General features: G+C 34.9%; 1 protein-coding gene across 6 annotated transcripts in view; it reads left to right on the top strand.

The window, feature by feature from the left end:
* Positions 1-16619, top strand: part of Asxl2 (ASXL transcriptional regulator 2) — a 131379-nt gene that overhangs the window by 68452 nt on the left and 46308 nt on the right. For 5 of the 6 annotated variants that reach the window (XM_058578418.1, XM_058578422.1, XM_058578419.1 and 2 more), the window contains one exon: positions 2045-2195. In XM_058578418.1, coding sequence (XP_058434401.1) covers positions 2045-2195 — 151 coding nt within the window. Of the gene's footprint in view, positions 1-506; positions 601-2044; positions 2196-16619 lie in introns of all 6 variants that reach the window. The other variant, XM_058578421.1, reaches the window with a different exon arrangement.

The raw sequence follows: 16619 nt of genomic DNA, 5'->3' as shown, positions 1-16619 counted from the left end.
GTACAGATAAGATTCAGAATGGACTTGAAAGTAGTGAAACTTGGAGTAGTTAGACCATAATCTGTGTATGAGCTTCTGTGGTAAGGAGTCTTCAACGTATAGTAAAAATAGGTGGAGATCAAACTTTTGAGGCCTTTGAACCTGACTGAGTAGTTTGGCATATGTGTGTATGTGTGTGTTTGTGTGCTGAGTAGATGGCATAGGTTTTATAGGAGAATGGCTTGATCAAATCTGTGTTTAAGAAGATAATTCAAGTAGGATAGTTTTCAGAGCAAAGCAGGAAAAAAAGCTGGTTATAGTTGTCTGGAGGAGAAACTCAGACCCTAAAGAAAGACAATGGTAAAAGAGATGAAAGCAAGGGACATTAGAGAAATAGAATAGTTTGTATTTGGAGTGGGTTAAAGCGGGTGTGTGTGAAAAGATGCTAAGATTTGGGACATGAGCAGTTGATCCCAAAGGGATCACAAGTTTTTTACAAAAAGAAGATAATTATATTTGTATTTCAGATACTTGTTGAACCTTCAGGTCAAGATGTCTGGCTGGCAACTAACTCTATAAAAGCTGTCCTGCATTTTGAAGGAAAGAATAGAAAATTATGGGGTCTGTATTTTAAGAAAGTGTATAACATAAAAGATGGCTTAGAGAGAAATGGCTCAGGGCATAAATTTAAGTGGAAAATAACTGTTTCTTCCTAGATTAGAGTTTATACGGTCTTGGATATAATGTCATGGATGCCAATTATGTCTTAGAGGGGTCATGTCTTGTGTCTGTCAGTATTATTTGATTACAAAACCAAATTATATGGGAAGATGAAATATTAGTGGGTGAAAATCCGTAGTCTTATATCTTAGAAATAACTTTCAGTAGTTTGTTGATTTATACATATATATTTTTTTTTAGTACATAAATACCTAGTAACTAATATTTATTGAGCTCTTATGTCAGGCACTGTTCTAAGCATTTTTATATTTATTAGCTCATTTAATTTCCAAGTGATCTTTTAAGGTAGGTATTTTTATACCTTATAGAGATTAAGTTATAAGAGGTTGAGACTTTGACCAAGGCTTAACAGTTAAGAGAAAATAAAGATAGAATATCTTTGTTTTCCTTGTCCTTGATCTTTGTTATTGTTGTTGTCATTCTAATTAGTTATACATGATATGAATGTATTTGACACATCGGGCATAAATGGAATATAACTTCTCATTCTTCTGGTTATATATGATATAGAATCACACCGGTCATGTACTCATGTATGCACATAGGATAATAATGTCCAATTCATTCTACTGTCTCTCCTATCCCCATCTTGTCCTTGATCTTATAACCACATTATTCTCTCTCACATACTCAGCTGACACTTATCTTTTATGATTAGCATTCTCTTTATTAAATGCTGAAACCAAAAAGACTTGATATGATTTTTTTCCCTTTATTTATTTATTTTTACATGGTGCTGAGGACCAAACCCAATGCCTCACAGGTACAAGGCAAGTGCTCTATTGCTGAGCCACAACCCCAGCCCTGATAAAATTATTTTTAAAAATTATTTTTTTCTGTTTGACCCTCGGCACTTATTAGCCTATATTCAAGAACCAATATGATTAAAGTAATATACTATCTCTTGCTATCCAGAAGCTAATTCTCTAATAGAATTCAGAATACATGGTGGTGAACACAAAAACACACAATTGTACATATATTTAACAAAACAGTTATTAAATAGTTTTTTTTTTTTCATTCTGAATATTTTATCATTTACCTGGACTTAGATCTACCTAATTTCTGTCTAAATTTAGCCTGTGTATTGTGCCCGCTCATGACTATTTTGTATAATTTTTATCTTTGGATGTAAATAGAAACATTAACTTATTTGAGCCAAAAAGGGAGATGGCAAGAAATCAGATAACTTTGCTTAATCTGCTGTTTTGTTTTATAATACTAAAAATTAGTGCAACTAAGTTGCAACATTGCATATCAGAAATTTAATGCCTGTTTGTGAAAATGGTAATAATTAATCCTAATTGGATGCCTACATTTTCAGAAAGATGTGCCGGATGGGGTGAAAGAGCTATCAGAAGGTTCAGAAGAAAGCAGTGATGGTCAGTCAGATTCCCAGAGTTCTGAGAACAGCAGCAGCAGCAGTGACGGTGGCAGCAACAAAGAGGGGAAAAAGAGCAGGTGGAAAAGGAAAGGTAAATCTACCTGATCCTTCAATAAAGTATTGCATGCTATAGGACAAACATTCTTTTAGTAATTACTCTTTTCCCACACCCAGGCTCTTGCTCTTTCCTCTAGATCAGTACTCTCCATTAATTTCCTGCAATGATGGAAATGTTTCTATCTATACTGTCTAGTACAACACAGTGGCCACTAGTCTCATGGACTTGTTACTTCCAGTGTGAGGAATACTTTTAAAAAATACTTTCTTTTGGGGGCCAGGTTTAGGTTCGCAGAAGAACTCAGTGGAGAGCCAGGCACAATGGCACACACCTGTCATCCCAGGGACTTGGGAGGCTGAGGTGGGAAGATAAGAAATTCAAGGCCAACTTCAGCAACTTATCGAGACCCTGTTTTAAAATAAAAAGTGCTGGGGATGTAGCTCAGTGGTAAAGTGCCCCTGGGTTAAATCACCAGTACTTAAAACAAAAACAAATAAAAAAACTCCCCACCCCCATGTATGCATTGTTTTGCCCACTTTCAAGATCTCCCACAAGACTGGTACATTTTTTTACAGATGATAAACCTACGCTGGCACATCATTATCACCCAAACTCCATGGTTTACATTAGAATTCACTCTTAGTGGTATACATTCTAAGGCTTTAGAAAATAATGTATAAAAAGACATGTATTCACCATTAAAGTATATAGAATAGTTTAATTGTCCTAAAAACTCTTCTGTGCTCCATCTCTTCAACCCTCTCTCCCTGATAGCCCCTAATATTCACTACTCTTTCTACCGATTACAAAGTTTTTACCCTTTCTAGAATGTCATATAGTTGAAACATTGTCAGATTGGCTTCTTTGATTTAGTAATATGCATTTTAGATTCCTCCCTGTCTTTTCATAGCTCGATGGTTCATTTCTTTTTAGCATAGTTTATCCCTTTTCCAACTGAACATTTCAGGTTGCAGTTACAAATAAAACTATGTGCAGTTTTTGTGTGGGTATAAGTTTTCAATTCCTTTGGGTAATTATCAAGGACTATAATTAATAGATCATATGGTAAAAGTATTGTTTATTTTCATAAACTGCCAAAGTGTCTACCAAAGTGGTTGTACCGTTTTGCATTCCCATCAGCAGTGAATAGGAGTTCCTATTGGCTTTTCAGCCTCACCAGCATTTGGTGGTGTCAGTGATCTGGATTTTGGCCATTCTATTAGGTGAATAGTGGTATCTCATGTTTTAATTTGCATTTCTCTAATTACACGTAATGTGGGACATCTTTTGTGTTTTTATTTGCCCTCTGTATGTATTCTTTGGTAAGATGTCTATTCAGGTCTTTGACCTATTTTTTATCAGGATTTTTGTTATTGAACTTGAAGAGGTTTTTTTTTATATATTTTGAGTAGTAGACCCTTTTTTTGTTTGTTTGTTTTATTTTTTGGTTAAGGGATTGAATGCAGAGTTGCTTAACCAGGAGCCACATTCCTAGCCCTTTTTATTTTTTGAGATGAGGTCTCACTAAGTTGTTTGGGGCCTCACTAAGTTGCTGAGGCTGACTTTGAATTTGCGATCCTCCTGCCTCAGACTCACAGGCCACTGGGATTATAGGCATGAGCCACCATACCCAGCAGCAGTCTTTTGCATGTGTTTTCTCCAAAACTGTGTTCTTTTTAGTTTCCTGCAGTTTGTTTTCATAGAGTATAAGTTTTTCATTTGAATGCAGGCTAGCTTATCCATCCTTTGTTTTATGGATGGTATCTTTGGTCTCGTATTTAAAATTCATCATCATCAAACTTGGGGTCACATAGATTTTTTTTTCTATTATCTTTTATAATTTTGAGTTTTGTTTTTAGGTCTGATCCATTTTGAGTTAATTTTTGTGAAGAGTGTAAGGTCTATGTCTTATTCATTTTTTGGTATGTGGATATCCAATTAGAAACTGATTTTATTTTATTTAAATTTATTTATTTGGTACTGGGAATTGAACTCAGGGTCACTTGACCACTGAGCCACATCCACATCCCCAGCCCTATTTTGTATCTTTTATTTAGATACAGGGTCTCACTGAGTTGCTTAGTGCCTGGCTTTTGCTGAGGCTGGCTTTTTTTTTTTTTTAAATATTTATTTTATAGTTGGACATAATACCTTTATTTCACTCATTTATTTTTTACATGGTGCTGAGGATCGAACCCAGGGTCCCATGCGTGCGAGACGAGCGCTCTACCGCTGAGCCACAACCCCAGCCCTGAGGCTGGCTTTTAAATTCTCAATCCTCCTATTTTAGCCTCCTGAGCCGCTGAGATTAGAGGTGTGCATCATCATGCCCAGCATGATTTTATTTTTTGAACCCAGAGATACTTTACCACTTAGCTACATATCCAGCCTTTTTATTTTTTATTTTTTCTAGACAGGGTCTCACTAAGTTGCTTATGGCTTCCCTAACATGCTTAGGCTGACCTGGAACTTGTGATCCTCCTGCCTTAGCCTCCCAAATTGCTGAGATCACAAGTATGTGCCACCATGGTCAGCTAGAAACTGAATTTTTAATTTAAGATAAAATTAAATAGCTAAATGTTGGATACCATCCATAAAACTTCAAGTGTTATCTGGTTTTGCTCTCATGGTGGTTAACCATTCATAGCTTTTTTGTTTTTAAGACTTATAAAACATGCTGTGATCCTCAGGTCTAAACTTTGAGCACCTACTGCTGTAACACTTTGCTCTCTAGTAGGAAAAGAATGCTTTTTATTTTTACCAGCAAACACCAAATTTAGTCTGCTTGTCTTTGCTCTCCTCATGTTTGGTGTCTACTTGATAGCTCACCCAGAAAGCTTTCTTGAGGGAATAATGTCTGCTTTGCAGCAGCTTCACTGGAAAAGATATTCCAATTAAGGACACATTTTATTACCTGTTCCTTCCAGTTACTCTGTCAGAGGGTAAATCCTTTTTTTTTTTAATCCAATATTTAATTTAGCTGTATATAGCAAGGCAAATTTTAAGTCAACTCTTGAATCATTTACAAAGATACTGATATTCCTGAGTAAAATAGACATTCAAGATTTTCCTTGGCTTGAAGATCCTCTTAGATTTGAGTGATAGGTGAGCCATCTTTGAATCTAGTAGCTAAGATTATATTTCCCAAAATACTAGGCTCATTAATTTGAAGTGCTTTCAGAACTGTTAATGGGCCTATATCAAGAAACAGTTCTAAGCTAGACTCACTGGCACACGACTGTAATCCCAGTGGCTCAGGAGGCTGAGGTGCTAAGCAACTCAATGAGACCCTGTCTATAAATAAAATACAAAATAGGAATGGGGATATGGCTTAGTAGTTGAGTGCCCCTGAGTTTAATCCCTGGTACCCCCTCCCCCTGCCTAAAAAAAAAAAAAGTAATTCTGATAAATTACCATCACTGTTAATGTGTGTGTTTTTCCTGAAGAGAATTGAGATAATTGGTGTCCGCATATGTGCTCTCTGGCTCTGGCTTAGATATTATATGTGCAATGCAGGCAAACTTTGTAATCAAAGTATTTTACTTTAAAGACCACAACCATTTGGAGAGCCATCCAGACCTCACTTGTTAAGGACAAATGGAATGAAAGCAAGACAAATTGAGGCCTCTGAGCATAATCCTTGATGTATAATTTTAAGTTGTCCCTGCCAGTAGTGAAAGAGGTGTGGTTTGGGACTTTCTAGTCCCCGTTTTTGGAAGTATAAAGCCCAAACTGTAAACACCCTTTAATCTCTTCTCCCCAGTTTTAACTTTTTAAGTTTGGAAATTGTAGATCGAAGATTAGGAGCCAACTAAGTCACTGGGCAATGGAAACAGTTACTAAGAATCATATTTTTTGGATGGAATTGGGAATAGGAAAATCAGTATTAAAGGAGTAAACTGTGAACAAAATCATTGTATTTTTAAGAGTTTGAGGTAAATGTATTAAGATACAGAAAGATCTAAGAAATGGAATCCTATTATGGTAAGTATCTTGGTAGGTAGATTTGAATAGCATAACCTGTGCTCTACACTGCATAATAATAGACTTGAACAACAAGGCAAATATCAAGTTCAAAATTATTTTTGAGCTGTTTTTGATTTATTTTTCCCCCTAGAAATCATTGCATTATTGTTATTTTTTAAATATTTTTTTTTAGTTGTCAGTGTACCTTTATTTATATGTGGTGCTGAGAATTGAACCCAGTGCCTCATACATGCTAGGGAAGTGCTCTACCACTGAGCTACAACCCCAGCCCTAGTACTCATTATTTATTCTTGGATTACAGTAAGATGTTACATATTTATGAATGTTTTTGTACTCCAGTAAGAAATTAAAGTGATAGGCCTTACAATCTGTAGCCAGCAGTGACAGACCTTACAATCTGTAGCCAGCAGTGACAGTTGCAGCATGCAGCAAAGCAGTTCTAAATCAGTTGCAGTTATCAACAAAGGGAAAGCAAATTTATTGTGCCTATTCCTTTTTCTTACTTAGGGTTTATTCTCAATCTGACATCACTTTATTTCAAATGCATTGTAAGACAGGAAGAACACTGAGATAGTATCAAAACCCACTTCCTTTTATGTACAAAAATAAAGAGTTCTGACAGCAAAACTGATACTTGTAGTTGAAAATCAATAGAAACTCTCTAGAATAATGTATGCCTTTAAATAAGAACAGAGAATAGAACTTTGAAATTCAGTCCAGTATTAAAACTAACTTAAAGTAGAGAAACTTAAAACGTAGTTGTAATTTTTAGTTTTTAGACAGGAAACAATGTTCAGAGAAGAACTTTATGGAATTTCAAGCCAAGGTAAGGTGGAATAATTCCAGAGAAATAATTATTAAAATCATCTGTTTTCCTTGCTTTTTTATAATTTGTAGTTACATGAAGCTTCTGCCTTTTTCTTAGAATGAAATTAAAATACTGCAGTTTGAAGCCACTGCAGGGGTATTATTTTTATCTTTTGAAAGAGAAAAGTTTTGTTAGGTTTTGGTCTGCTTTTAAAGTATCTTAAGAAAACAATCAGTTATATGAAATATTCCTTTTCACTATAAGGAATTATTCCATGAGTATGAACTAATGTTAATTTACTATTTACTCAAAACTCCTTTGAATCAGGAATTTTGTATATAGTGTCTGGAGTTACTTAACATACCATAGATCTACATGCCCTCTAACATTTATATATGTGTTAAGTTACTGAATGCGGAAAATGATATTTCCTTTCAGAAGTATCCTAGGGACAGGACTTTTGGCCAAGTTAATTTAGGTACAAACACCTTTGGAAATGTTCTCTTCCTTAGTTGTGAGTAAGTTGAAGGTTTTAGCTCTGTCTTATATTAAAGATGGCCACACTAGTAGGACTTGGACTGTGAAGGTACCCAGAAGCAAGGAAGTTTTTCAGGTATGGCCTTTCCTATTTGGTTAGGGAAATCTTAGAACATAATCAGGAGCCACAATCTGCTCAGTTTGGAGTAGACTACACTTGGGATTTAGTATTAAAACAGGTCTATTACTTCTAGAAATGAAATTCTTCAAAAGAAAGAATTAGAATAAAACCTCTTCCTTAGAAGTCATACTGTTTTTTATAGACTGAAACTATAATACTGCTCCAGTATTTCCAATAATCTCCCTAGTACTTCAGAGAGACCCATCAGATATTGTCAGGAGAAAATAAGCTTTTTTAAATTTTATTTATTTATTTATTTGTTTATTTTGTAGTTGTAGATGGACAGCATGCCTTTATTTTATTTATTTTTATGTGGTGCTGAGGATTGAACCCAGTGCCTCACATATGCAAGGCAAGCGCTCTGCCACTGAACTACAGCCCCAGCCCGAAAATAAACTTTTAAGACAGTGATTATTCTAAACCTTTTCATTCAGCTGTATCTCATATTAATAGTCCATATCCTCATGACTTTGTTTGGTATTACAGTCAGTTGTCTGTGGAAGTGGAAAATTCTGATATTTAAATGTATCAAATTTATACTCACTGATACATAACTATGAAATTCCTTTGATACAGAGGTTCTAGAAGTTGTTTTAAATGTTTTTCTGAAAATAATATTAAGCTTTATAGATTTTGTGTGTAGCTGTGTTTTACTCAAAAATAGTAATTGTTGATCTTTTGGCCAGAACTTATCTTTTGTTAAGTATATATGTTTAAATGAGAGCAAGCATTTTTTTTTCTGATAAGATTAAAAAAGAATGTTCGTAAATAAATCTGTTGAGCATTCTACATTGGAGAATAATCAGGTTATAATTCTGAAAAGCATTGTGTAAGCCATTAGGTTTTTTTTTTTGTTGTTGTTGTTGTTGTTGTTTTAATAGCCATCAAAGTAACAAATTTGTTTAAACTTTTTTCTATACTCATTCTTTCTCCACAGTATGTACAGTTTGCCAGGCACTTGAGAAACATATTTGAATAAGATGTGCACCCTGGGGCTGGGGTTATGGCTCAGTGGTAGAGCGCTCAGGTAGCATGTGCAAGGTCCTGGGTTCGATCCTCAGCACCACATAAAAATAAATAAATAAAATAAAGGTTAAAAAAAAATAAGATGTGCACCTCTTCTTTAAAGTTCTGTCAGCATATCTAGAGATACAGTGGGAGGAGCAGATAATTAACAGATAGTCTAGTAAGTTATATGCGTGTATATTTATCATATTATGTCATCACTGGAAAATGAGTACTAACTTTACCTGGATTACTATTTTTATGAACATAGAAAGTTCTTAGGTAACGTTGTCATCTTCTCTAGGGAAAACAAGATATACCATGAAAATAAAACCAAAAAGACATGAAGGAGGAATGTGTACAGTGTTTCCAGAAGCCATAGGAGGATAAATTTGACTGGGAGAGGGAATTCATGGACAGAAAAAAATTTGCATCAGACTATTAATTTTTAGTCTTAGTCTCATTTATATGTTATTGGTGTACACAAAGTAATTTCTCAGGACAATTAAGGTGGATCAGAGAAGAGAAAATGGCAATACTAGTGACACTTCGCAATTTTGTTACTACATAACAAGAGGAAAAAGATTGTTTATAGGCTTTTTTCTGTTGGTTGTATCTTCTTATCCATTAAATATCTTGAGTTGATATAAGAGCTTTTTTTAGTTTTTCTAATCAATAGTGTTTAGGTTAGTTCAATTCCTTACTTGCTTGCTTACTGCCTGTGTGTTTGCCTGCCTGCCAACTACCTTCCTTCCTTTTTTCCTTCCAGGGGATTTGAACCCAGTAGTGCTTTACCACTGAGCTATATACCCCCAGCCCTTTTTACTTTTTGTTTTCAATTTTAAGACAGGGTCTTCCTGAGTTGTCCATACTGATCTTTTTTTTTTTTTTTTTCCTAGTACTGGGGATTGAACCCAGGGGCACTTAATCGGTGAGCCATATTCCCAGCCCTTTTTTGTATTTTTAGGAACAGGGTCTCCCTGGGTTGATAAATGCCTTGTTAAGTTGCTGAGGCTGGCTTTGATCTCTAGATCCTTCTGCCTCAGCTTCCCAAGTTGCTGGGATTACAGGCGTGCGCCACCATGCCTGGCTCCATACTGATCTTGAATTTGTGACCCTCCTACCCGAGTCTTTCCAGAAGCTGAGATTGAAGGCATGTGCCACAGTGCATGGCAGTTCAATTTATTTATAATCATTTGTTGTAGGAAGTATATCTCCTTGGTACGGTATGACATTAATCAGTTTTGTTTGAAGTAAAACTGTTAATTATTAAACTATGAGTGATTACTTAGTTAGTTAGTGCCACTTGGTAAGAAAAGATTATAAACAGGGCCTTGATATAGTTAAAATGTAGCCTTAAGTTTCAAACAGGATGTTTTTCCTCTGTAAGTTGTGGTCCTAGGGTCCCTTTTCTTATAACTGTTCTCATGCCTTTCCTATGTACTCCCTATCTCTGTCCCTATCTCCTCAGGAAACTCCTCAGGTAACTCTTAAATTGTTCATCACAAAGGACCCTTCAATCCCAGTGGACCAGTACTTTTATAAAATGATTAAGAATGGCTCCGCAATGTCAGGTTTCTCCGGAAGTATCTAAATGTTCTCACTTTTGTAATGACCTTGTTGCAGACTAGTCAGTAGACCATATTGGTTTAGATTACTTTTTCAACCTTATTTAAAAAAAAAAAAAAGCAAGGGGGGCATACCAACATTTTTTCAGAATTTAAATTTTTTTCTATCTTTTTTAAGCCAGGATTTGCTATGCTGTCCAGGCTGTTCTTGAACTTGTGGGCTCAAGCCATCCTCATCCTATTCCCCCAGCTTCAGCCTCCTGAGTAACTGGGTCTACAGGTATACTCCACCAGACCTTTCTACTTTTTTTTTTGTACTGGGAATTGAACCCAGGGGTGTTTAGCCACTGAGCCATATTCCCAGCCCTTTTTTTATATTTTATTTAGAGACAGGGTCTTGTTGAGTTGCTAAGTGCCTTGGTAAGTTGCAGAGGCTGGCTTTGAACTCGTGATCCTCCTGCCTCATCCTCCCGAGTCTTTGGGATTACAGGCGTGTGCCCAGCCCTACTTTTATTTTAAAGGAGGAAAAAGTATAAAATTGTCTTGCCTTCTTTTTGAGTTGGGCACAGAAAATTACCCTTACCACCATGAGTAAGTAATTTTATGATCCTTTACCTACACTGCAGAGACATCATGCCATCTCCCAGCCTCTTCTCATCCTTCACCTGCCCTCTTATCTCTAACCAGTTGCAAAAATAAATGGATTTATTTTTATTAATAATAAAATAATTATAATGTCTTATTAAACATATAAGACGTGCAAGTATGAAACCAGTAGAAGGAAACACAGGGGAATGACTTAAGGACATGGAATGGGTCAGGATTTTTTGGACAAGACTCCCAAAGCAGAGAAACAAATGGGATTACATCTTTGCCCAGCAAAGATAATAGTCAATAGGATGAAGAGATAACCTACAGAATAGGAGAAAATATTTGCCAACTGTCCATCTGACAAGGATTAATACCTGGGATATATTAAAAAAACTTAAACACCTCATCAGCTAAAAACTAAAAATGAGCAATAGGCCTAAATAGACATTTCTTAAGAGAAGACAAACAGCCAATAAGCATATGAAAGAAATGTTCAGCATCATTAATCATTAGGGAAATGTAAATCAAAGCTACATGAGATATCAGTTCTTTCTAGTAAGAATGATTACTCTCAAAGTCAAAAGATAACTAGAAGATGTGAAGAAAAGGGAACCCTTTGCAAATGGTTGGTAGGAATGTAAATTAATACAGCTGTTTTGAAGAAGAGTAAGTTGGTGGGAATGTAAATTAATACAGCTATTATGGAGAAGACATAGGAGAAGTAGGTTCCTCAAAAAAAATTAAAAACAGGTCTATTGTATGATCCTGCAATTCCATGTTTATTGTGTGTGTGTGTGTGTGTGTGTGTGTGTATATATATATATATATATATATATATATATATATATATGGTACTCCCATACAATTTTTATAAATAAATTTAAGCTAAAAATGTAAATACTGTCTTATGTCAAAGTAGATTGATTTTGCCTATTTTAAGATTTTTATTGGGTCATAATATATATTCATTAATGGACATATCATAAGTATACCACTTGTTGGCTGGGGTTATAGCTCAGGGGTAGAGCACTTGCCTGGCTTGTGTGGGCACTGTATTTGATCCTTAGCACCACATAAAAATAAATAAATACAAATAAAGGACTAGGGTTGTAGCTCAGAGGAAGAGCGCTTGCCTAGCACATGTGAGGCACTGGGTTCAGTACCACATAAAAATAAATAAATAAACTAAAAATATTTTTTTAAAAAAATAAGTATACCACTTGTTAAATTTTTACAAATGGAATAGCACCTTGAACCAGTTCCCAGACCAAGGAGCAAAATAATGCCCCCATTCCCTTATGGTCATATCCTTTGCCCCAAATAATAACTTCTCATGTCACAGATGAGTTTTTTCTGGAACAGATAGAATTCAGAGACAGTGTTTAAACCTATGTAAATCAAATCATGTTTATATATTTTTTGCTTTTAATATTGTTCATAACATTTACTCATTGTCTTATGTGTAGCACTATATCAGATTTTAAAATTTGTATAGTATTTTATTGTATAAATAATTACTCAGATTTATTTACTCATTCCTCCATTAATAAACATTTAGGTTATTTTTTTCTCTCTCTCTGTATTAAAATTGTGTGAACATTTAAAAATATGTTTTTATACTCATTTCTGTTGAGTATATACCCCCAAGTAGAATTAAATAGTCTATTGATGGCCAAGCAATTTTCCAAAGCAGTGATACCACGGTACATGAAAATTTCAATTATTTCACACAATCACCAATGTTTGATATTGTCAGTCTTCCTAATTTTAGGCTTCAGTGAGTTGTAATAGTATCTCATGTGACTGTAAGTTGGTTTTCTGTGTTGGCTATTGGAATTGGACTCTGATTCTGAATACTGTGAAGGGTCTTGGATTTAAGCCTGTTTTTAAGTTTAGCTAGCACATAGAGTTCATGAATGTTATTTGTTCATGGATATTGAGAAAAGATACAAGACTTCTAGATCAAAGGAAAAGAAGATTCTTACAGCATAGCAAGCACTATCAGTACCAGCATACATTTTAGGTGTCAGTTTCCCTTTACCCCAGGTCTCACAGGGTTGATAAGATGAAGGTCCATATACATGTTACTCATATGTGGGCTTTACTTCTCAGCTAAGAAACATTGAGCTTGAGGGATTCAAGCAGAAGCAAGTACACTTTGCCTGGGAAGAGACTGTCTCATTAAGATTGTTGTCTGCATCCAGGTACAGTAGCTTATGCTTATAAACCCCAGTGACTTGGGAGGCTGAGCCAGGAAGGCGGAAAGTTCAACGTCAGCCTCAGCAACTTAGTATGACCCTGTCCCAAAATTTAAAAAGTGGTAGGGATGTAGCTCAGTGGTGAAACACCTCTGGGTTTGATCCCCAGTACCAAAAAAAAAAAGGAGAGAGAGAGAGATTGAGAGAGATTGTTGACTGCAAACATAACCCTAGATAAAGACTATGTATGTACTTGCATTCTTGGCATATCTAGCAAGTATATATAACACCACTCAGGGCCCATTATATGTAATAATATTGCTAAATTTTAAAAACCTGATGGTATATATATATACACACACACACATATATACACATACACTTAGGGTTGTATCCTTATACAGACATGTGATTTGTGAATAATGGCAGTTTTCTTTTTCTTCTTTCTTTCCTTGCTTCTTTCCCTTCCTGCCATGTTGTAGTAGCTAGGGCTTCTTTAAAGAGTGAAATAGAAATGGAATATCAGTTGTCTTTTTTGATTCTATCGTGGGTTGTCTGAAGTAATTTCCCTTTTATTGGTAGTTTATGAGGAAATTTTACAGATTTGAATTTTTTCAGTCATTTTCCTTCATCTATGGAGATAATATTTTGGTATATTATTAACCCTACATATCCATAGACTCACTTGCTTATATTTTGCATTTGATTTTTTAAAATATCTTTTTAATTGTAGATGGACATAATACCTTTATTTTTTTGTATGTGGTGCTGAGGATCAAACCCAGTGCCTCACACATGCTAGGCAAGTGCTGTACTGCTAAGCTACAACCCTAGCCCACTGCATCTGATATTTTTGTTTTATTGGTGAGAAATATTTGCTAGCATTTTTTTCTCATAATTTTAATGTCAAAATTTGGTATAAAACAAGTTGGTTAATATTTGCTGGGTTTTGTCCTCTGAAGAAATTTGTGTAAGATTTTTTTCCCCCCCTTAAAAAGTTTGGGAGAATTCACTGATAAAAGCTAGCTGAGCTAGAATTCCTTTGTGATGGGGATATTATTAATATTAATTAAAGCTTGACATGACATGACTATGGTAAAGTGTACAGATTATAAGTCTCTGGTTTATAAACATAGATGAGAATATGATTTTGAATAAATTGGAGTATATGCTCTAATTTCTGGACCTTACAGAAAATTCAAGTAGCAGTGCAGCTTATAATCAGTGAATGGAAAGTATTAAGTTACTATATAGCTCTGGAAAATAGGCTAAATGAAAGAAAGGTGAGTGTTAGGATTCAAGTTGTACCCTCAAAAAGATTGTTGAAGTCCTAAGCCCTAGAACCTTAGAATGTAACTTCAGAAACAAGAGTTGATATAGGGCTGGGGATGTGGCTCAAGCGGTAATGCACTTGTCTGGCATGCGTTTGGCCCGGGTTTGGTCCTCAGCACCACCACATACAAACAAAGATGTTGTGTCTGCCGAAAACTAAACAATAAATTTTTTTTAAAAAAAATTCTCTCTCTCTCTCTTTCTCTCTCTCTCTCTCTCTTTAAAAAAAAAAAACGAGAGACAGAGAGTTGATATAGAGTTAATACATTAAGATAAAGTCAAACTGGAATAGGGTGGATGCTTAACCCATAAGACTGGTGATATAAGATGGCCATGTGAAGACAAGGAGACACAAGGGGAACCCCATATGAAGATGAAGACAGGTTGAGGTGCTGCATCTGAACCAAGGAACACCAAGGATTGACACCAGAAGATAGTAGAGAAGTTGGAATGATTTTTTCCCACCCAGTCTTAGATGGAACCAGCCCTTATACTTTGATTTTGGAATTACAGTCTCCAGAACTGTGAGAGACTAAATTTTTGTTTTGAGCTCTAGTTTATGATACTTTTTTAAAGCAACCCTGGAAAACTAATAAAGGAAATAAAGTGCATTCCTTATTATACAAACAAGCATTATTACAGTGAAATCCTTTTGAAACATTTTCTAGTTCATCATCTCAGCTGCCATAATATTTTTTATGATTAAAAATCTGTTTTCATTGTCTTAAGTGAGACCTGCAGTCAAAGCTGAAGGACACTTATGCATACAAGGGTTTGGTGCAACCTGCTTTCATTCTTGGGTTTTTGGGGGAATACCTTGTCCCCTCATTTCATTAAAGATATTGTCCATGGTCTTTTTCTTTTGTTATTATAGTCACTCTCTTTATTCATAAGGAAACGGGAAGGTGTTCAAAACCTACTCAGCCCACTTGTGCCATGTTGCTTCTCTTTCCTTCTTTCTTTTTTTTTTTTCTCTGTACTTCAGTGTGGCTGAACTATATTTTTAATGTGTGTTTTTTCCTTTAAGTTACAAAGCAGTCCAAAAATAATACCAGAGTTGAAAATAAATAGAAAAATTTTTCTGAATCTTCGGAGTTGCTGGATTGAGAATAAGATGTCCTGTTATTCCAAACACTTTAGTACAGGGATTAACTGGATATAAAGAGCTAGAGATATAACTCAGTGAAGTTCTGAATTCAATCTCCAGTACCATCCAAAACCAAATAAATAAAAGGAGGATAAAGATTCATTAAGCAAAAGTAAGTAAGACCAAAACAGTAGCTTTGAAGTATTCAGACAGTGAATAATTCAGGACAAAAAATGTTAAAAGAATCAAAAGCATCACTTTTTAATGACTATTAGATGGTAATAGTTAAGATTTATGTAAAACAAGTTGCATAAAGCAGAAACTACTAGAGAGGTAAGGCAAAATGTTGGAACATACTAAGAAATTTTTATATTCCCCTTTCAGTAGCATCAACTAAAAGCAAAAGAAGGTGGGTGTGGTGTTGCATACCTGTAACCCAGTGACTCAGGAAGCTGAGGCAGGAGGATATCAGGTTTAAGGCCATTCTCAACAACTTAGTGAGACCCTGTCCCAAAAAGGAGAAAGGCTAGGAGTGTAACTCAGTGGTAAAATGCCTCCATTTCCATCCCTGGTACAAAAAAAAAAAACAAAAAAAACCTAGCATCTTAATTGGGAAATACCATTGGTTTACTCTTTAACCAGAACAAGTTCAGAACCAGAAAACAAGATAGTATCCACCATTTCCATTTATATTTAACATTGTTAGAAGTATTCATTTCTATATAAAGCAAGAGAAAGCAATTGAAATAATATGCAACAAGACTCAGAAAACTATATTTTTATATGATTTTTGTATCTGAGAAACACAAAAGAATCATTTGAGACTGATAAAGCAGAATATAATAAAGTTGCAGGATGTAAATAAAATTAATATATAGCAATCAGCCACCATATATATATATATATATATATATGGTATATAATTTTTATATATATATATATATATATATATATAAATTATAAATGATCATGGGGGAAAAGAAACATTTGCAATAACATCAACAACAGCAAGGGGAAAAAAGAATCTGAGCATTACCTTATAAGATATATACAAAGATGTTGAAATAATCAAAAAGATGTAAGTAGGTTCATTTCTCCCACAATACTATAGGATAAATTTCAAACAAATTAGATGTATAATAAATATAACCGCCTATAATCTTAGCATTCAGCAGACAAAGACAGGAGAATCACATATTTGAGGGCAGCCTGGGTGATTAAGT

This window comes from Marmota monax, unplaced genomic scaffold (genome assembly GCF_021218885.2).
Source record: "Marmota monax isolate L192 unplaced genomic scaffold, Marmota_monax_Labrador192_F-V1.1 WCK01_AAM20220418_F8-fsc00010, whole genome shotgun sequence".
Classification (NCBI taxonomy): domain Eukaryota; kingdom Metazoa; phylum Chordata; class Mammalia; order Rodentia; family Sciuridae; genus Marmota; species Marmota monax.
Note: the sequence above shows the minus strand (reverse complement) of the source record. Positions and strands in the feature narration are given on the sequence as shown.